Source organism: Globicephala melas, chromosome 11, assembly GCF_963455315.2.
Source record: "Globicephala melas chromosome 11, mGloMel1.2, whole genome shotgun sequence".
Taxonomy (NCBI): Eukaryota; Metazoa; Chordata; class Mammalia; order Artiodactyla; family Delphinidae; genus Globicephala; species Globicephala melas.
Window position 1 is genome coordinate 51,967,263 of NC_083324.2, and position 21,672 is coordinate 51,988,934.

General features: G+C 38.5%; 1 protein-coding gene across 2 annotated transcripts in view; it reads left to right on the forward strand.

Annotated features, from left to right (window-relative positions):
* CMTM6 (CKLF like MARVEL transmembrane domain containing 6) overlaps nt 1-9,643 on the forward strand; it is a 73,115-nt gene extending 63,472 nt beyond the window's left edge. For both annotated transcript variants that reach the window (XM_030830048.3, XM_070046676.1), the window contains 2 exons: nt 4,029-4,127; nt 6,668-9,643. In XM_030830048.3, coding sequence (XP_030685908.1) covers nt 4,029-4,127; nt 6,668-6,799 — 231 coding nt within the window. In that variant the 3' untranslated portion in view covers nt 6,800-9,643. The remainder of the gene's footprint in view (nt 1-4,028; nt 4,128-6,667) is intronic.
* The last annotated feature ends 12,029 nt before the right edge of the window (nt 9,644-21,672 follow it).

A 21,672-nucleotide genomic window follows, 5' to 3' on the forward strand; every position in this document is an offset into this window, starting at 1 on the left:
CTTTCCCTTTTTTTTTTCCCTTTCGTCCTACCTGGTCACATGGAGATTTTTCCTGTCCTTTCAGGTGTTTGAGGTCTTCTGCTGGTGTTCAGTAGGTGTTCTGTGGGAACTGTTCCATTTGTAGGGGTATTTTTGGTGTATTTGTGGGAGGATGTGAGTTCCACATCCTTCTACTCTGCTGTCTTGACTGGAGCTCCTATCCCCTTCTTTTAATTCTTTAAGCATGAAATATTGCCATTTGCAGTAATATGTTAGTTACTGGACCTAGAGAATATTAAACTTAGTGAAGTAAGTCAGAGAAAGACAAATACTATATGATATCACTTATATGTGGAATCTTAAAAAAGAATCTGTATACAAAACAGAAACAGACTTAACAGACATAGAAAACAAACTTATGGTTACCAAAGTGGAGAGGGAAGGGAGGAGGGGACAAATTAGGGTTGTGGGATTAACAGATACAAACTACTATACATAAAATAGATAAGCAAAAAGGAATTACTGTGTAGCACAGGGAACAATATTCAATATCTTGTAATAACCTATAATGAATATAATCTGAAAAAATATAACTGAATCACTTTGCTGTACACCTGAAGCTAACACAATATTGTAAATCAACTGTACTTTAATAAAAAATACATATATATATAATGATTCTTTTAAGTTTGAAAAATTAAAAAACAAAAAGTTGATACCAAACAGCTAAAAAAATAACTTTGAAAAACAGGTAGAGTCTGAATCAAATCCATTAAGCCTTTGATGAACACATACGTGTAGTTCTTGGTATGGCCAATATATGACAGTTCCCGTTATCTTACCCGATAATAGCTGCTGTCAGTGTTTACTGTGTGCCAGGCACTTTATGTGCTGTGATTTAGAATCTTCACACCTCAGTGCTCCATTTTTCTGTTGAAGAAACTTAGGTTGAGAGTGGTTAAGTAACTTGTCCAAAGTTACACAGTGAGGGTGAAAGTAAACAGATTTGAACCCAGGAAAGTTCTCACACTCTGCAGTCTCACACTGCAGTCCTCACACTCTGCAGTCATGTGGCCTAGGCAGAATGCTGCTAGAACCACTGCCCTAGTAACTTTAGATGCTATCGTGGCAAATATCGTCACCACAAGAGTCTTTGTATAGCAATGACAACAGAACCCATTTGTTTTATGAAATACGTATTAAGAAGAGGATGCAGAGAATATCTTAGAATTTTTGTTAATTATATTTTTAATCTTTGAAAAGTCCTTTTTACAGATTAGTATGTGATAAGATTTGAACAAGGGAAAAATTCACTAGCATCTGAGCTGGTTGATTTGTAGCTTGAATGTGTAAATTTATATTTTAAACATTAAAGATTGAAAATATTTTTTTCATTTCTTATCTCAACAGCAAATAGCACTACTGTCCATAAAAATATTTTTAGAAATGTTTATAGTTTTTTAGTGCTGCATCTGTAGTGTTTAAGAACATTGATCTTTTTGACAAGAAACAATATAATATTTTCCAGTTTAGTATAATGGTCAAACTAAGCAAAATGTAAAGCACTTATTACATCAAACTTGAGCATTTAAAAAGTTATTTTAGAGTAAATACTAATTTTAAAATACTGAGGAGGGCTTCCCTGGTGGCACAGTGGTTGAGAGTCCGCCTGCTGATGCAGGGGACACGGGTTCGTGCCCCAGTCTGGGAAGATCCCACATGCCACTGAGCGGCTGGGCCCGTGAGCCATGGCTGCTGAGCCTGCGCGTCCGGAGCCTGTGCTCCGCAACGCGAGAGGCCACAACAGTGAGAGGCCCGCATACCGCAAAAAAAACAAAAACAAAAAAATACTGGGGAAAAAAAGAAAAATTAGTCATTTCATCCTAAAATAGCTTTTGTAAATATTTTACTGTATGCCTTTTGGGTCTTATAGAAAGTTTTAAACATAGTTGTAATTGTAGAGTATGTATGTTCTACTTTTCACCTAACATCGTAAGGAAGTCATGTTTGTTTGAATGGTTTAAAAATTACTTTTACTGTCTGCTTATTAATATACTTAAATTAAAAAAATCTTTATGTAAGGAGTTTTCTGTTTTAGAGAAAATGTTTTGAGTGTGTGGTGGTGGTAGTGTCTAGGGAGGAACAGTAATCTTTTTGGAAAGAGAATCTTTTCTATCCCATGCTCTTGCGGGTCCCATTGTATCAAGAATAACAATAGCCAATGTTTATGGAACATTTATTGTGTTTCTGGCACTGATCTGAGCACTTTCCATGGATTAACTCTAATCTATAGAATCACCTATGAATACGATATTGTTACTACTCTCATTTTGCAGATGAAGAAACAAAGGCACACAGACATTAGGTAACTAATTCAATCATGTAGCTAAGAAGTAATATTACTGGAATGTGAACTCAGGTAGTCTCGCTCTAGAACCCATGTTTATTGAATACTACATTGTTCTGTCTCAAAATGATTGTCTTGTTTTAATACCTCCTTGAGTGTACTCCAAATATTAGTAAATAGAGTTTTATATTTGTATGTAAGAGATTTAAATAATATTCATTTCAAAGGAATAGAAAAAAAGAGAAAGTGCTGCAGAAAAACACCTCTTTTAGAAGCAAAGAGGAAATCTCTGAAATTTCTTATAAGTGTTAAGTGAACTAACAAAATAGTTAATTCTGTTTTGGGTAGTTTTACTGATAGTAGGTTTAGTGGAGATTGCATTTAAGAAAACTCAAAAAATATCAAACTTAAAACACTTTGGAGTGGCTATCATTTTTCCCATTTCTCCTCTGAATCAAGTATGTATATGTCAAGCTCTGTTTTCACTTGGCATTTGAGAGCGAGCCTCATGAGTTGATGCCTGAGAGAACACTTGGAAACGATGAAGAATTCCATTGCTGTAAGCTGCACTATGATGAGATGTGGATGCTTTTATGTAGTAGATAATCTCATCATACAAGCTCATGTTTGATTACCCACTTGGCACAATTGAAAAACAACATGCTATTCCAAGAAAGTCTAAGTGTCTTTAGTTAATGATGGGTGATCCTTTTGAGTCTCTCTTTTCCAAAGTGCTTTAAAAGCACTGAAGTACTCTCAGGCCATCCTAGCATGGATTATGTTGAAAGGGAAGAAAAATGCTATTCTTTGCTGGAAGTAATGTGGGATTTAATAAATCCTTTGGCTTTGATCTTAATATGTCCTAGAAAGGGGACTTCCCTGGTGGTCCAGTGGCTAAGACTCCGTGTTCCCAATGCAGGGGACCTGGGTTCGATCCCTGGTCAGGGAACTAGATCCCACATGCCGCAACTAAAGATCCTGCACGCAGCAACGAAGTCCCCACGTGCTGCAACTAAGACCCAGCGCAGCTAAATAAATAAATGAATATTTTTTAAAAATTAATACATCCTAGAGAAAAAGATAAGCACACACATGCATGACCTTTGGGGAACTGTTTTTATTTTATTTCATTTTTATTTATTTGTAATAGAATATAATTGATTTTACAATATTGTATTAGTTTCAGGTGAACAACGTAGCAATTCAATATTTTTATAGATTATACTCCATTTAAAGTTCATTAGCAAATAACGGCTAGATTTTCCTGTGCTGTACAATATATCCTTGTTGCTTATTTATTTTATACATGATAGTTGGTACTTCTTAATCCCCTTCCCCTATCTTGCCCCTCCCCTTTCCCTTTCCCCACTGGTCACCACTAGTTTATTCTCTGTGTCTGTGGGTCTTTGTTACTCATTTGTTTACTTTTTAGATTCCACAAATAAGTAATAATGGAGAACTATTTTTATTAAAACATTATCTTGTGATGTACTCTCTGAATATGCCCTGTCCAGAGTGTGCATAGTGTTCCTTTACAGGGTATTTATCAAATACCAGGCTTATTGAAAAGTTAGAAGTTGAAGTATGTAAGTTTGAGTCAAGAAAAAAAGTCACTGAAGTTTTTTAAAAGTTAAAAATTAAAACATTTGTTTTCAGCCACCCTAACCATGCTGTATTCCTTATGTTTTATGTGTATGTATAGGATTTTTATATTACTGTGGGAACAGGATTGGTGTTTTTGGTGGCATCCATCTTATTCGCTTTGACACATGACAGTACCCCGGCTGAACTTGCTGCAATTGTAAGTACCTTTTATCTTCGCTTATTTTTATTTGCTTAGAAATATGGAATTTGGAAAGTACTTGACAGGTTATACAATAAGGGAGAGTGGTTTGTCTTTTAACTTATTTTTTAGTGTAATTTGATTAGAGGCCTAAAAGCAAATAAATATGATAGCCTTAAAAACCTAGAACCTGTCTTTAGAATTTGAGTTTTGTTAACAAAAATCCATTGAAGCCACATATGAACTTTATTGCTAATGGAAGTGGTAAAATTGACTTGATTATCTTATATTTCTCCCCTTTTTGGTTCAACAGAAACACACCTACATATCACATGCTGTTTTAGGTGTAGAGAATAGACAGGAGAAATGACCCCAAAGTTCAGCCTAGTATAAGAGATAGATAAGTAAATGTTTTTATCTGAAATCCTTGAGGGACCAAATGTTTTTTAGAATTCAGAATATTCTGCACTTTAGAAAGGTAATACTGTGCATATACTGTATTACACACCTTCAGAGGGCCTGGGCAGCACCTTGTAATCCAACATATTAATTTTTCTGAAGCATCTGAATATTCACAGTTAAAGAGATAGATAAAGACTGTAAAGAGTTTTACCTTGTGTCAATTTTCAGCCAAGTAAATCATGAAACTTCGAGTTTTTGTTGCTTTTTGGACTTCAGAATTGCAAATCAAGGATCATGGACTTAATTGGTGCCAGTGCTGTGAACATGAACAACTAACAACTGGTTAACAAGTCCTCTTACTAGTCAGCTGATTTCCAATTAATGCTTTGTTCATAAGAAAATTGAAGTTGTAATTAATTGAACTGTCGGCTAATAGATCATTAAAACTGCTTTTTATGATAGAACAACTCAAAAGGAGTTCAGAGAATTAGATGGCTATAACGTATCTACCTATTTATGTGAACACGATTTCTTAGTACTTACATGTATAAAAACAAAACAATAAAATTAATGCCGAACCTTGATGCATTCTAGCAATAAGTAATATTTAGTCATGGATACATGAACCAGTTGAAGAGAAAAAAAGCCTTATGCTTAATTTGTTTGTAATCATATTTTTGTTGCAGAAGAGTATGATAGGGTGAATCAGTAAAATACTTTCTAGTATAAAAATGTATTGCTGTAAAATCCTGTGGAGGAAGTAAAATAAAGTTGAGGAAATGTTGAGTTCGTGGGGGGAAAGAAAGCATGTCCTAAAATTACCAGCTATTAAAAAAAAGCTTATTTATGTGTTTTAATTAGGTGGTATGTCAGAATGTTACAGTATTCAGATTTCATTAGATATATTTAAGAGTGACTGGTGGTTTAAAAGCTCAGTATTTATAATCTGCTGGAAATTAACCTTTTGCAACTATTTAAATTATGAAAGTTATACAGACTGAAATGGGTGAGGGAGTCCATTTTTTAAAAAATTGTGATGTGAGCAGAAGAGCTAGAAGATCATTTGGGTTATATGCATAGAGGGTCCTGTACGGACCAGGGCTTTCTAAGGTGGTCAGAGATGTCTTCGTAGACAAGATGACATCTGATCTGCCTTTAAAGTGTCAAATAAATTTGCCAGTCAAATAAGGGGACAGATGCCATCAAGCCAAAATACAGACTCCAGAGTGGAGAAGGGACTTGGGTTTCGAGGGGTGGAATTGATAATTACATTTTGGTTGGATGTGTTGGGGACATCCAGGTGAATTAATGAATAGGGAGCTCCATTTGCTTTACAGTGAAATGAGGCAGAATGGAGGGATGGGATGTGAAGGGCAAGAGACTGCAGCAAATGACAACAAAATGTTAAACTTCATGGAGCTGGAGCCTTAGAATTGGGACTTTAGCCGTAACCTACATCGATTTTCTCTTTTTACAGAGCACTTCTTTGGCCCCCTTCCTTAAGGGTTTTTCTAGTGAAGAAGCTAAATTTGCACCATGGGCTTCTGTCTCTTGACAGAATTCTCAGAATGTTTGATTAGATGTTAGAAGAGTATAATGAGGAAGTGATTTAAGGAAGAGGTAGTAGGTAGTGGCGTCATGTTGCTGTGTCATTACAGTGTGACAGTGAGCTGGAAAATATTTTTTAGGTAATTGAACCATTTAACCTAAAAGTATCTTCAAAATAGAATTTCTGTTTTGATACAAATAACCTTTTCCATTTTTACGTAGGCGTGGCTGCCTGCTCTTCTCATCTGTCAGTCTAAACCATTGCTAACAATCCAGTGTTTTGTATCATGTTATAGGATTTTGTTTTTCATCTATTAACCTTAGCTTCATAGATTGGCACCTCACACATACACACACACACACACACACGACAGGACATTAATATATTGTGACCTTGACTAATGGCCATTATTCTGGAATTCTTTTTTTGTAACTTCTTTCCATTTTTTGATCTTAAAAGATTTTTAACCACTGATGTTAAGAATGATGTGTATAAGATAAATTGATGAATTGTCTTGCTTGTATAAAACACGATCAGAGCCAAGTAGGAAATGTGAGAGTATATTGCAGCATTCCTCATATAATCTTTGCCCCTTTTCCCTCCTCAGGTGTTTGGATTTCTAGCAAGTTTTGTGTTCCTGTCTGACTTTTTCCTTATGGTCTATGAAAAACGTAAGGAGCCCCAGCCAAGAAAACCTGAGGCTACTGTTAATGAACCACTTAATGCTCAGGGACTCTAGGGAACAGGTGTTACGTCGCCACTGCGTGGTGCCTGAGCCCTGGCAGAAGCTCTTGTAGAGTCTGTCATTATTAAACCACTTCTTTTGGAACACAAGGCAGAAAGGCAGTTTGATCAGTATTGATTGGACTGTGTGTCAGTCACCACAAATTGGGCCAGAGGGCTTTTTGTTTTAAAAAATATATGTGTATTTTTTGGTAACAGTTGAAACTTCTGTCAGATGAAGTTTTGTTTTGTTTGGAGGTGAGGGCAATTGTTTGTTTAAATCACATAGCTCAACTGATGATAAATTATTCTGTCATTGTTACTAGGCTTAGCTTTCAAATTACGCTTTATAGCTGTATAAACAGCATGATTAAGTTTATCCATTTAGAAATGGTTTCATTTTTAAATTAACTTGCTTAACTATAACTTTGCTTTTTGATGACTTGATAAAATTTAATGTATATTTAAGAGATCAATATTTTAAATGTTGGTCTAGGTTTTTTTCCTTAAAATGTAAAACCCAGTCTTTCTTTACTGTATCTCACTCAGACTTAAAATTATACTGTAACATTTTAGGATAATAATAATTGACTCTTTCTGAGACCTTTTATAGCCTAATAGAAAATGTATGGGAGATGTTGATATTTTACATGTTACAAAAGCAATAGCATCAGTAACCCCATGTTCATACTGTACTTTGCTTGTCAATATCTTGTAAAAAAAAAGATCTTTATATAGAAAGATAGAAAAATGGAAGAAACTGCTATCATGACTAAGGACCAAAGAAAGATAAGATACACTTTTGCACAATGCAGTGAAAGTAGTTATAAAAGTAGGCCTCAACCACTTCCAGATGCCTGAAGAGATGAGTTCATACTAGAAGACAGAAGATGGTTTGCTCCCTTTTGCCATATGATTATTTCTACTGAAGTTAATACAGCTCTGCAGGTTCTGTTCAGTGTTTTCTTTGGAGCCAATCTTCTTTTAAAACCCCAATCTTTGATTTTTGATTTGAGAGCCTCCCTCTTCTGTCTCCTTATAAGAATGGTCCATGTACTACTTCATCAGGCATAGCTGGGCCTCTGGCTCTGGCTTCCTTGATGGCAGATTCTCCGGAATCTTGGGCCCTTTTAATTGCATAGAGTATAGAGCAGGATCTTTAGGGTTCTTGTTCCCACATAGGCATTGCTCTGGTTTCTCTTCAAAGGAGACCTTTTCTTTTTTTTTTTTTTTTTGCGGTACGCGGGCCTCTCACTGTTGTGGCCTCTCCCGCTGCAGAGCACAGGCTCCGGACGCGCAGGCTCAGCAGCCATGGCTCACGGGTCCAGCCACTCCACGGCATGTGGGATCCTCCCAGACCGGGGCACGAACCCGTGTCCCCTGCACCGGCAGGCGGACTCTCAACCACTGTGCCACCAGGGAAGCCCAGGAGACCTTCTTAAGAAAGTGAATATCCAGAGATTCCTGCCCAGTTTAATACTGCTGATGGTGTAAGGGAGTAGTCAAACCATTCTCAGAAGACACTTCATACCCAGTTCTGATAATTTGGAAGAACTGTCTGTTGCTGGCAGTCTGTCTTAGAGCCAGCCAGCCAGGGCACTTTGAGCAAGACCTTTCTTAAAGTGGGTCCTTTTTTTTTTTTTTTTTTTTTTAAACGGGACCTTTCTGACCGAGTGGTTCACAGACTAGACCTTTCCTGTCCTCCTGGTAGATTTTTTTGACTCAAGACTGTAGGGCTCAGGCAATGAGCCCATGCATCAGATCCTTCAGTACTTTGGTGAAAGTCTTCTGGGCTAGTCGGTTTTCTGTCTGAAAGAGTGGAATCATGTTTCCAGTGAGGTAGTTTAATGACCTCATCCTTTTTAAATTTCTCATCTGCCAATTGTGTGTTGTAGATGGTTTTCAGACGCAGATGGCCGGACACAGCTTCTGCTCTTACTGACTTAGAACCTTATCCATTTGTATCAGAGCTTGGATGCTAGTGCTAGTGGTGATGTCACCACTACCTGCTTGGGAGATAATGAAACCAATCTTGGATGCTGTTTTTACTAGGTGTGCTGTCTGAGAGAGGAGAAATAGCCTGGGTCTTGGGTTCAAAGATAAGCAGCTTATGATAGGCAGGTTCTCAAATTTCACATCCAGCTATACCGTTGTCCTTTTAAGTATCATCTGCACCCAGCTAGGATTCAGAGCAGACCATCTGGGCTACCTCAGGGTCCCCAGTCATGCACTGGACTCAGTTGAGTTTGATGGAATGTCCTCTGCTGGCCTCACATCCACAGCATGTTGGCGTGGAACTTTTAAGCTCTGCTTGTTCTGAGGTTTCACTTCCATTTGTTTCATTGGCGCAGAATGGACCTCTTAGCTGGCCACCAAAAGGTAATATCTTCACTGGTATTTTGGGTCACTCTAGAACCTTTCTTCACATTGTTTTTTACAGGACCCATGACTGATTAGCCTACGTCTTCTATTGTAGAAGGAGTTAGGAGTAAAAAGGTCTTTGTGGTAAATAAAAATTTCAAGGTGAACTTGAAACCAAAGATACTGTTACTTACAGAAAAGGGCACACTCAGTAAATTCAAATGTAAAATAATTTTTTATTAACATTTATGGTAAATTTATATTTACACAAATAGACTGTTTAGAAAGAATCGTTCTTAAAAATGATAAGGGAAATGCACATACAGTACAAAAATTTTATAATTGCTATACTTCTGTTTGGGGACTGGGAAATGTATTTTTTACATTGTTTATAGCCAATCATTTTTGTATTTAATAATTTTAAATCCTGAGTCTTTTATATCTCTCTGTGTCAAATTTTGTAGTCTTCTTTTTAAATAAACCCACTTTATTGTTCACACCTTTGCAGTTGTTTAATTATTATAAAAACATGGTGTTTAAATGAAAGCTTTCTCCAGAGTTCTAGGAGTTGGCTCTACAACCTTGGTAAGAATACTGGACTTTGGATCTGCTTGGGCGTGGGGCATGGGTAGAAAAGAAACACGTCCAACTCCTACCCATGGGCTGTCCCTCTTCTTGGAAAGTTGGAATACACATTGAAACAACGTTTTTAGGGAGCCCTGTGTGAAGAGTTACAAAGAAATGGGCTTACCTGGTGGCGCCACGTGGTTGAGAGTCCACCTGCCGATGCAGGGGACACAGGTTCGTGCCCCGGTCTGGGAAGATCCCACATGCCGCGGAGCGGCTGGGCCCGTGAGCCATGGCCGCTGAGCCTGTGCGTCTGGAGCCTGTGCTCCGCAACGGGAGAGGCCACAACAGTGAGAGGCCCAAGTACCGCAAAAAAAAAAAAAAAAAAGAGTTACAAAGGAATGTTATGGACTAAATATGGCTTTAAATACTCCCAAAGAAGCAAATTTGGACTCGATCACATTTCTCAGTGTGGCCAACAATCCTAAAAACAAAATAGGTACATTCTCTCTCAAGCTGTTCAGTGATTGGGAAAGTGTGAAGCAAAACTGAGGTGGTGGTTCTGGTAAAGCTACAACTATTTGTGTAGTTTGCAAAATTCCTGCCTCCAGACATACAGAATAACAAGGTCTTTATAGTCGTCAAGAACTCACTGGAATTTGTACATTCTTCAGTTTTGTGTTTCGTTTTGATAAAGAGTGTGATTTTATCAATGTGCAGTCAACTGCAAGGAGCAGAAACCTAATTAAATAAGTGGGTCTTAAACAGTAAGGAAAATTTATTTCACAAGAAGTCTGGGTAGGGCAGTTCCACAACTGGTAAATTCAGTGGCTCACCAGGGACCCAGGCTCTTGCCATGTTTTTCTGCCCATCCACCTTTTTTTTTTTTTTAATTTATTATTTATTTTGGCCATGCTGGGTCATAGTTACGGCATGCATGTGGGATCTAGTTCCCCGACTGGGGATCAAACCCAGGCCCCCTGCATTGGCAGCACGGAGTCTTTCCCCTGGGCCACCAGGGAGGTCCTTGCCCATCCACCTTCTGCTGTGAGAGTTTTTGTCTTCTGGATTGACCCTTTATGGTTTCGCAAGATGGTGGCAACATCTCCAGGCATCATCTGCTTGTACAACAATGTCCAAAGGCCAGAAGAGGTTGTTGATTCTTCCATGTCCTTTCAAGGTGTTCCTTTTTCACAGAAGCCCCTTGGTGGACTTCACCTACTTATCTTACTAGGAGATATTAAATGCCTGTTTCCAAATCAATTTTTAACATGGAGACTAGAATTTCTGTGATTGGCTTAAAGTAATCAAGATTCCTCCCCTTAGGTTGTGAATATCCTTTGAAGCCTATAGCCTTCTGATACCTGAACAAAATTGGTTCTGTTAGCAAGAGAAAGCGTCATGGGTTAGGGATCAACAGTGTCTGTCATAAGCATGTAAAGGATTGTGACCTAGCTAGGAGAAATAAAATTTCCAGTTTTAAGAAATTCCTACAACATTGTAAGTCAACTGTACTTCAATTAAAATTAAAAGCAAAAAATTTCTGTAGGCCTGACTACCCCAAAACAATTTAAAATAGAAAAACTTGTTTTATTTCTTACACTAAATTATAATTCTACAAATAACGTCTACCATAGAAAATTGGTTTAACGAAAGTGGGAAGTATTGTTCTTTCCCTGATATCTTTGCATTTAGCTACTTTAAAAATTTTTGAAATATGTCAAGCACTGGAAGTACAGAGGATAATGCTTGTTGTAGATACCACCCAGCTTTAGTGGATCATAACATTTTGCTGTATTTGCTTTAAGGGCCCTTGTTTAAAGAGAAAATGAAGTTATACTTTTAAAGTACCACCACCTCTAATCTTATTCTCTTTCCTTTTCCAAAGGTAAACACTGTCTTGAATTTGGTGGATATCTTTCCTGTTTTTCTTGTCTGACATGTATATAGATGTATCCATAAACAATGTACAGCGTGGTATAGTTTGCTTTTGTTAGTCAGTAGTATTTTTTAAATTTTATTTATTATTTTTGGCTGCATTGGGTCTTTGTTACTGTGCACAGGCTTTCTCTAGTTGCGGTGAGCAGGGGCTACTCTTCGTTGTGGTGTGCAGGCTTCTCATTGCGGTGACTTCTCATTGCAGAGCACGGGCTCGAGGCACTCAGGTTTCAGTCAGTAGTTGTGGCACGCAGGCTCAGCAGTTGTGGCTCGTGGGCTCTAGAGCACAGGCTCAGTAGTTGTGGTGCACGGCCTTAGTTGCTCTGCGGCATGTGGAATCTTCCCGGACCAGGGCTCAAACCCATGTCCCCTGCATTGCCACGCAGATTCTTAACCACTGCAGCACCAGGGAAGTCCCCCCAAATTTTTTGACATTATAAAGTACCATAAGGTAATGATGAAAGAAATATTAAAAGTAATAAAAAGTTTATCCCTTTTACCTTTTGCATAGTGATTTAACTAGTAAATATTTAACAAAGAGAATTTAAGTTAAATATCCCAAAGGCAGACGAGCTACTTACGAACAGTTTACCAGAATAAACTCACCTATGTGGCAAAACAGTGAGAAGATTTATAAGTAGAGGTGATAAGCCTAATGAGCCTGGTGATAGCTGGTTGTCCAGAAACTTAGTTCAACTTTAAAAATTACCAAAAAAACTATAAATTTTAATGTATTTCTAAATGTTCATCTAAAAAGGTACAGCTTTTTAGAAACAGGATACAACCTTATCTAGAGAGTAAATATAAACAATACCATAGTTGGCTTAAAAGCAGCCACCAATTAAGAAGGCATTCAAGCTCAACAATATAATTATCTTCTCTCTTTTTTTTTTGTTTTGTTTTTTGGCCACACCATGTGGCTTGCAGGATCTTAGTTCCCCGACCAGGGACTGAACCCGTGCCCCCTTGCAGTGGAAGCGCAGAGTCCTAACCACTGGACTGCCATGGAATTACCAACAAAATAATTATCTTAATACCAACAACAAATTAACTCCTAGTTTAATACTGGACTTATTAATAGAAGCAGTAATGTTAATGAGTAACAAGAAATATTTCTCCTTGCATAAGCTTACATCAGTGACCAATGCTATACTGATAATTAACAGTAAATAAACAAAACCAACGATAAACTATTTATCAAATACACCGTTAACCTTTATACAGTTATGCACCTAAGGAAGATTTTAAAAAAGTAAAAGGAACTCTGCAAACACAAACCCCACCTATTTACCAAAAACATCACCTCTAGCATAAGAAGTATTAGAGGCACTGCCTGCCCAGTGACGTCTGTTAAACGACCGAGGTATCCTGACCATGCAAAGGTAACATCACCATTTGTTCTCTAAATGAGGACCTGTATGAATGACCACACGAGGGTTTTATTGTCACTTACTTTCGATCAGTGAAATTGACCTTCCCGTGAAGAGGTGGCAATGACAAAATAAGATGAGACGACCCTATGGAGCTTTAATTAATTAACCCAAAATATAAACGATTAAGGGACAACAAAAATTTCATGTGGGTTAACAATTTTGGTCCGGGTGACCTCAGAGAACAAAACAACCTCCGAGTGATTAAAATATAGACCTGCTAGTCAAAATAATTTATCATTTATTGATCCAAAAAAATTGATCAATAGAACAAGTAACCCTTGGGCTAACAGCACAACCCTATTCTAGGGTTCATATCAACAACAGGGTTTACAACCTCGATGTTGGATCAGGACACCCCAATTGTGTAACCGCTATTAAAGATTTGTTTGTTCAACGATTAAAATCCTATTTGATCCCAGTTCAGACAGGAGTCATCCAGGTCGGTTTCTATCTACTCTATATTTTTCCCAGTTTGAAAGGGCAAGAGAAATAAAGCCTACTTTATAAAAATGCCTTAAAATAATTAATGATATAGGGACTTCCCTGGTGGTCCAGTGGTTAACACTGTGCTTCCAATGCAGGGGGCGTGGGTTTGATCCCTGGTTAGGGAACTAAGATCCCACATGCCGTGTGGCACAGCCCAAAAAAAAAAAAAAATTATATAATAATTCCTAATTACTCAAGAAAAGGGTTTGTTAGGGTGACAGAGCCCGGTAACTTCATAAAACTTAAACCTTTATAATCAGAGGTTCCACTTCTCTCCCTAACACAATGTTTATAATTAATATCTTAATACTCATTGCAATTCTTCTAGCCGTAGCATTCCTTACATTAATTGAACAAAAAGTACTAGGTTATATACAACTTTGAAAAGGACCAAACATCATTGGACCATATGGCCGATTACAACCTATTGTGGACGCGGTCAAATTATTCATTAAAGAACCACTATGGGTCACACTGGTTAGAATGGCTATCAAAAAGACAAGTGATAACAAGAGTTGGTAAAGATGTGGAGAAAAGGGAATCCTTGTGCACTGTTGATGGGAATGTGAACTGGTACAACCATTATGGAAAATAGTATGGAGTTTCCTCAAAAAATTAAAAGTAGAACTAATATATAATATTATCCAACAATTCCATTTCTGAGTATAACTCCAAAGGAAATGAAACCACTGTCTTGAAGAGATATCTGCAACTCATGTTCATTGCAGCATTATTCACAATAGAAAGATATGGAAACAACCTAAGTATCCATTAAAAGACAAATGGATAAAGAAAATGTGGAATATTTATTTATATAATTCAACCATAAAAAGAAGGAGATCCTGCCTTTTGTGACAGCATGGACCATGAGGGCATTGTGCTAAGTGAAATAAGTCTGGCACAGAGAAATACCGTATGTTCCCACTAAGCCCGTGCGCCACAACTACTGAGCCTGCGCTCTAGAGCCTGCGAGCCACAACTACTGAGCCTGCGTGCCAGAACTACTGAAGCCCACGTGCCTAGAACCCACGCTCTGCAACAAGAGAAGCCACCGCAGTGAGAAGCCCGCGCACCACAGCGAAGAGTAGGCCCCACTTGCCACAACCAGAGAAAAGCCCACGCACAGCAACGAAGACCCAGTGCAGCCAAAAATTAAAAAAAAAAAAAGAAAATGGGAGTTTAAATCTCCCCTTAATGATATGCCACAACCAGAGACATAAACAAGATTCATTACTATTTCATCAATCATTCTAGCCCTACTTATTATAGTCCAATGAAAAATTTCAAACTATGTTTATCACTTAAACCCAGAATTAAAACTCAAATGCAAAAACAATCCACCCTTTGAGAAACAAAATGAATGAAAATGTATTGGCCTCTTTCATTACCCCAACAATAACAGGACTTCCTATTGCTATCTTCATTGCTCTAGTCCCAAGCATTGTATTCCCCACTCCTAGCCCACGAAGCCACAACCGTATCATTTTTACTCAACAGTGACGAGTCCAATGCACATCAAAACAAATAATGGCCATTCATAATCACAGAGGACAAACCTGAATACGAATACTTCAATCACTCATTCTATTTACTGGGTCAACAAATTTACTAAGACCCCTACCACCTTCATTTATACCCACCACACAACTCTCAATGTATTCAGGTCTAGCAATCCCTCTATGAGCAGGAACTGTAATGACTGGTTTTTCCCACAAAACAAAAGCATCCTTGGCCTATTTTCTACCACAAGGACCCCAGTGTCTCTTATCCCTGTGCTAGTCATCACTGAAACTATGAGACTATTTAGTCAACCCATAGCCTTAGCCATTCGATTAACAGCCAGTATTAGAGCAGGTCACTGATTAATTCATTGAATCGGAGGGGCAACTCTAGCACTACTACATATTAGTAGTACCCACCACAGCCCTTATGACAGTCATTATTTTTTTTTTTAATATTTATTTGGCTGCATCGGGTCTTAGTTGCGGCATGCAGGCTCTAGAGCTCGCAGGTTTAGTCGCCCCTCGGCATGTCAGATCTTAGTTCCCCGACCAGGGATCAAACCTGCGTCCCCTGAATTGAAAGGAGGATTCTTAACCACTGGACCACCAGGGAAGTCCTGACAGTCCTACTCACAATCTTCGAATTCGCTGTCCCCCTAATTCACACTTAAATATTCACCCTACTAGTAAGTCTCTACGTATATGACAACACACAAAGACCCACGAAACCCCTGCATGTCAGAGTAAATCCTAGTCCCTGACCCCTTACAGGAGCTCTTCCAGCCCTCCTAATAACATCTGGCCTTGTCATAGGATTTCAGTTTAATTCAGTACTATTATTAGCACCAGGCTTACTAATACTCAATATAACAGTGATGACAAGACATCGTCCAAGAAAGCACCTTCCAAGGCCATCCTGTACCAATTGTTCCAGAAGGACTTCAATATGAACGCATTCTTTTCATGATTTCAGAAGCCCTCTTTCTTACCAGCTTTTTCTGAGCCTTCCATCACTCGAGCCTCACCCCACCCCTGAACTAGGCGGATGCTGACCATCCCAGGCATCTGCCCTCTAAACCCACTAGAAGGAGCACTCCTCAACACCTCAGTCCTATTAGCCTCCGGGGTACCCATCACCTGAGCCTGCCACAACCTCATAGAAGGAAACCAAACACATACGCTCCAAGCCCTTTCTATGACAATTGCGTTGCGTGTTTACTTCACACTTCTACAAGCCTCAGAATAGTACGAAACGTCTTTTACAATTTAGATGGGGTATATGGATCAACTTTCTTCATGGCTACAGGATTCCACGGCCGACATGGAATGATTGATTCTACTTTCCTAATCGTCTGCTTCTTACACCAATTAAAATTTCACTTTACATCCAGTCACCACTTGGACTTTGCAGCCTGATATTGACATTTTGTAGACATAGTATGACTATTCCTTTACATATCTATTTATTGATGAGGATCTTCTTCTTTAGTATTAAATCGTTAATTGACTTTCAATCAATTACTGTTGGTATAATCTGAAAAATAATAAATCTTATACTGATATTAATCACAAATAGAGTACTATCCTCACTGCTTGTATGTATCACATTCTGACTCCTTCCATTAAATATTTAGAAAAAACAAGTCTCTACGAGCGTGGATTTGACCCCATATGGTTGGCACGCTTACCCTGTTCCAGAAAGGTTTTCTTAGTGGCTCTGACATTTCTTCTCTTCGACTTAGAGATTGCTCTCCTTTTACCTTTACTCTGAGCATCTAAACAACCTAAAAAACAATGCTCATTATAGCTCTGTTTCTAACCTTACTACTAGCAACAAGGCTGGCCTATGAATGAACCCAAAAAGCACTAGAATGAACGGAAAATGATCATTAGTTTAAGCTACAATAAAGGACTTAAACTCATTAGATTATGATTAAGTTCATAATTATCAAGTGCCTTTAATATATATATTATTATAGCATGTTCAGTATCTCTTGTAGGATTACTAATGTAGCAATATTACCTAATATCCTCACTAGATACTATGCCAAGAAGGAATATATTATCACTATTCATTATAGCAACCTAATAATTATTTGCAACCCTAATAATTCTAAACACATTTCACTCTAGCAGAATACCCATTGTGCTACTAGTATTTGCAGCTTACAAAGCTGCACTTGGACTATCCCTATTAGTAATAGTATCACACATACATGGCACCGACGAGGTACAAAATCTTAACGTTTTCCAACGTCAAAAATCATTATCCTTACAATTATATTAATACCACTAACAGGATTATCAAAGAATAATAGAATAGGAAGTAACCCTATAGCCCACAGCTTTCTGATTAGTTGAATAAGCCTACTCAGCCAATTTAATGATTATAGCCTCAACTCTTCACTAGTTTTTTTCTCTGACTCCCTATCAGCACCACCATTAGCTTTACCAACACAACTTTTGCCACTCATACTTCTAGCCAGCCAATTCCACCTGTCCAAAGAATCCCTAACCCAGAAAAAACTGTACATCACCATACTAGTAAAATGACAAATATTTCTAATCTTAACATTGACTACCATATATGGAAACACAAAAGACCCTGAATAGCCAAAGCAATCTTGAGAAAGAAAAACAGAGCTAGAGGAATAAGGCTGCCCAACTTCAGACTATACTACAAAGCTACAGTAATCAAGAGAGTATGGTACTGGCACAAAAACAGAAACATAGATCAATGGAACAGGATAGAAAGCCCAGAGATAAACCCACACACCTATGGTCACCCAATCTATGACAAAGGTGACAAGAATATACAATGGAGAAAAGACAGCCTCTTCAATAAGTGGTGCTGGGAAAACTGGACAGCTACATGTAAAAGAATGAAATTAGAACACTCTCTAACACCATACACAGAAATAAACTCAAAATGGATTAACAACCTAAATATAAGACCAGACACTATAATACTCTTAGAGGAAAACATAGAACACTCTTTGACATAAATCACAGCAAGATCTTTTTTGACCCACCTCCTAGAATAATGAAAATAAAAACAAAAATAAACAAATGGGACCTAATTAAACTTAAATTCTTCTGCAAAGCAAAGGAAACCATAAACAAGATGAAAAGACAACCCTCAGAATGGGAGAAAACATTTGCAAACAAAGCAACTGACAAAGGACTAATCTCCAAATATATACAAACAGCTCATGCAGCTCAATATCAAAAAAACAAACAATCCAATCAAAAACTGGGTGGAAGACCTAAATAGACATTTCTTCAAAGAAGACATACAGATAGACAACAAACACATGAAAAGATACTCAACATCACTAATTATTAGAGAAATGCAAATCAAAACTATGAGGTATCGCCTCACACCGGTCAAATGGCCACCATCAAAAAATCTACAGGCAATAAATGCTGGAGAAGGTGTGGAGAAAAGGGAACTCTTTTGTACTGTTGGTGGGAATGTAAATTGATACAGCCACTATGGAGGTTCCTTAAAAAACTAAAAACAGAACTACCATATGACCCACCAATCCCACTACTGGGCATATAACAAGAGAAAAACAATTCAAAAAGACACATGCACCCGATGTTCACTGCAGCACTATTTACAATAGCCAGGACATGGAAGCAACCTAAATGTCCATCAGCAGAGGAATGGATAAAGAAGGTGTGGTATAAATATACAATGGAATATTACTCAACTGTAAAAAGGAATGAAATTGGGTCATTTGTAGAGATGTGGATTTACCTATAGACTGTCATACAGAATGAAGTAAGTCAGAGAGAGAAAAACAAATATATATTAATGCATATATGTGGAATCTAGAAAAATGGTATAGATGGTCTTATTTGCAAAGCAGAAATAGAGACACAGATGTAGAGAACAAACATGGATACCAAGGGGGAAGGAGGGGTGGGATGAATTGGGAGATTGGGATTGACATATACATATTACTGATACTATGGATAAAATAGATAACTAATGAGAATGTACTGTATAGCACAGGGAGCTCTCTCTACTCAATGCTCTGTGGTGACCTAAATGGGAAGGAAATCCAAAAAAGAGGGGATATATGTATACCTATAGCGGATTCACTTTGCTGTACAGTAGAAACTAACACAACATTGTAAAGCAACTATACTGCAATAAAAATTAATAATATAAAATGTTTCCTAGAAGAAAAAAAAATGACTGCCATAGAACGAATCCTAGTTTACATTTTATTTGAAACACTAGTTGCAACACTTATTATCATTACCCGATTATATAGTCCAACAGAACGACTGATGCAGGACTTTATTTCTTATTCTACACACTAGTAGGATCCCTCCCACTTTAGTTTTTTTTTTTTTTTTTTTTGGCCACACCTTGCAGCTTGTGGGATCTTAGTTCCCCGACCAGGGACTGAACCTGTGGCACGACAGTGAAAGTGCTGAGTCCTAACCACTGGACCACCAGGGAAGTCCCCCCATTATTTTTTAAATTTGGGGGATGCTTCACCTCAGCTATGGCATCTGAGGCCCTAACACAGTCAAATACATGTACATTTGAGCTTCAGCGTCTTTTTTTTTTTTTTTTTTGCGGTACATGTGCCTCTCACTGTTGTGGTCTCTCCTGTTGCGGAGCACAGGCTCTGGATGCGCAGGCTCAGCGGCCATGGCTCACGGGCCCAGCCACTCCGCGGCATGTGGGATCTTCCCAGACCGGGGCACGAACCCGTGTCCCCTGCATCGGCAGGCCGACTCTCAACCACTGTGCCACCAGGGAAGCCCAAGCTTGAGCATCTTTTAATATGTTTGTTGACCTTTTAGGTCATGAGCCCATCTATACCAGTAGGTACAGATGCTGATACACGATCATACTTTACATCAGCTACTTCAATTATCGCTATTCCCACAGGAGTAAAAGAATTTAGCTGATTAGCCACTCTTCACGGAGGTAACATCAAATGATCCCCCGCTATATTATGAGCCCTAGGATTTCTTTTCCTTTTACAGGTGGTTTAACAGGAATTGTTAGAGCCCACTCATCCCTAGATACTGTCCTTCTTGACACACACTACGGAGTTGCACTTTTCCACTGTGCATTAAGAGCGGTCTTCACCACCATAGGAGGCTTTGTGCAACTGATTCCCACTATTCTCAGCTTATACACTCAATTCAGCAGGAGCAAAAATCCATTGTGTACTTATATTTGTAGGCATAAATATAACCTTCTGCCCACAACATTTCCTCGGTTTATCTGGAATACCACAATGATATACTGACTACCCTGACGCATATACGACGTGAAATACCATTTCATCAATAGGTTCCTGCATTTCAGGTACAGCAGTCATACTAATACTTTTCATCATCTGAGAAGCACTTGCATCACAAAGAGCGGTCTCAACAGTAGATGTAACCACTGCAAACTTAGAGTGATTACATGGATGCCCTCCACCATATCACACATTTGAAGAACCCACTTATGTCAGTCTAAAATAAGTAGGAAAAGGACTTCCCTGGCAGTCCAGTGGTCAAGACTCTGCCCTTCCGATGCAGGGGGTTCGGGTTTGATCCCTGGTTGGGGAACTAAGATCCCACATGATGTATGGCACGGCCAAATAAATAAAGTAACTAGGGGACTCCCCTGGTGGTCCAGTGATAAAGAATCCACCTTCCAGTGCAGGGGACACGGGTTCAATCCCCGGTTGGGGAACTAAGATCCCACATGCCCCGGGGCAACTAAGCCACAGCTATTTAGCTCGCGAGCCTCAACAAGAGAGCCTGTGTGCCGCGGACTACAGAGCCCATGCGCTCTGGAGCCTGCGCACCACAACTAGAGAAGAGAAAACCCACATGCCACAACTAGAGAGAAACCTGAGCATACCGCGCACCATAATGAAAAGATCCCACATGCCTCAAAGATCGCGTGTGCTGCAACTAAGACCCAATGCACCCAGAAAGAAAAGAAAAGAAAAGAAAAAACTAGGAAAGGAAGGAACCAAACCGTCTTATACTGTTTCAAGCCAATACCATAACCATTATGTCTTTCTCAATAAATGAGATATTAATAAAAAGTACATAACTTTGTCCAAGTTAAATTATAGGTGAAAGCCCTATCCCTCTCCATGGCATATCCTTTTCAACTAGGCTTTCAAGATGCAACATCACCCATGATAGAAGAGCTTCCTACATTTCCATGATCACACATGAATCATCTTTTTTTTTAAAATTTACTTATTTACATAGGCTGCACCGAGTCTTAGTTGTTGCATGCGGGATGTTACTTGCGGCATTCAGGACATTACTTGCGGCATGCGGACTTCTTGGTTGTAGCATGCGGGATCTAGTTCCCTGACCAGGGATCGAACCCCAGCCGTCAGCATTGGGAATGCTGAGTCTTAGCCACTGGACCACCACGGAAGTCCCAAATCATCATATTTTTCATTGGCTCTTTGGTTCTTTATATTATTTCACTCATACTAACGACTAAACTAACACATACAAACACAAGAGATGCACAAGAAGTCAAAACAATCTGAACAATTTAACAGCCATCGTCACAATCTTAATTGCCTTCACATCCTTATGACTTCTTTACA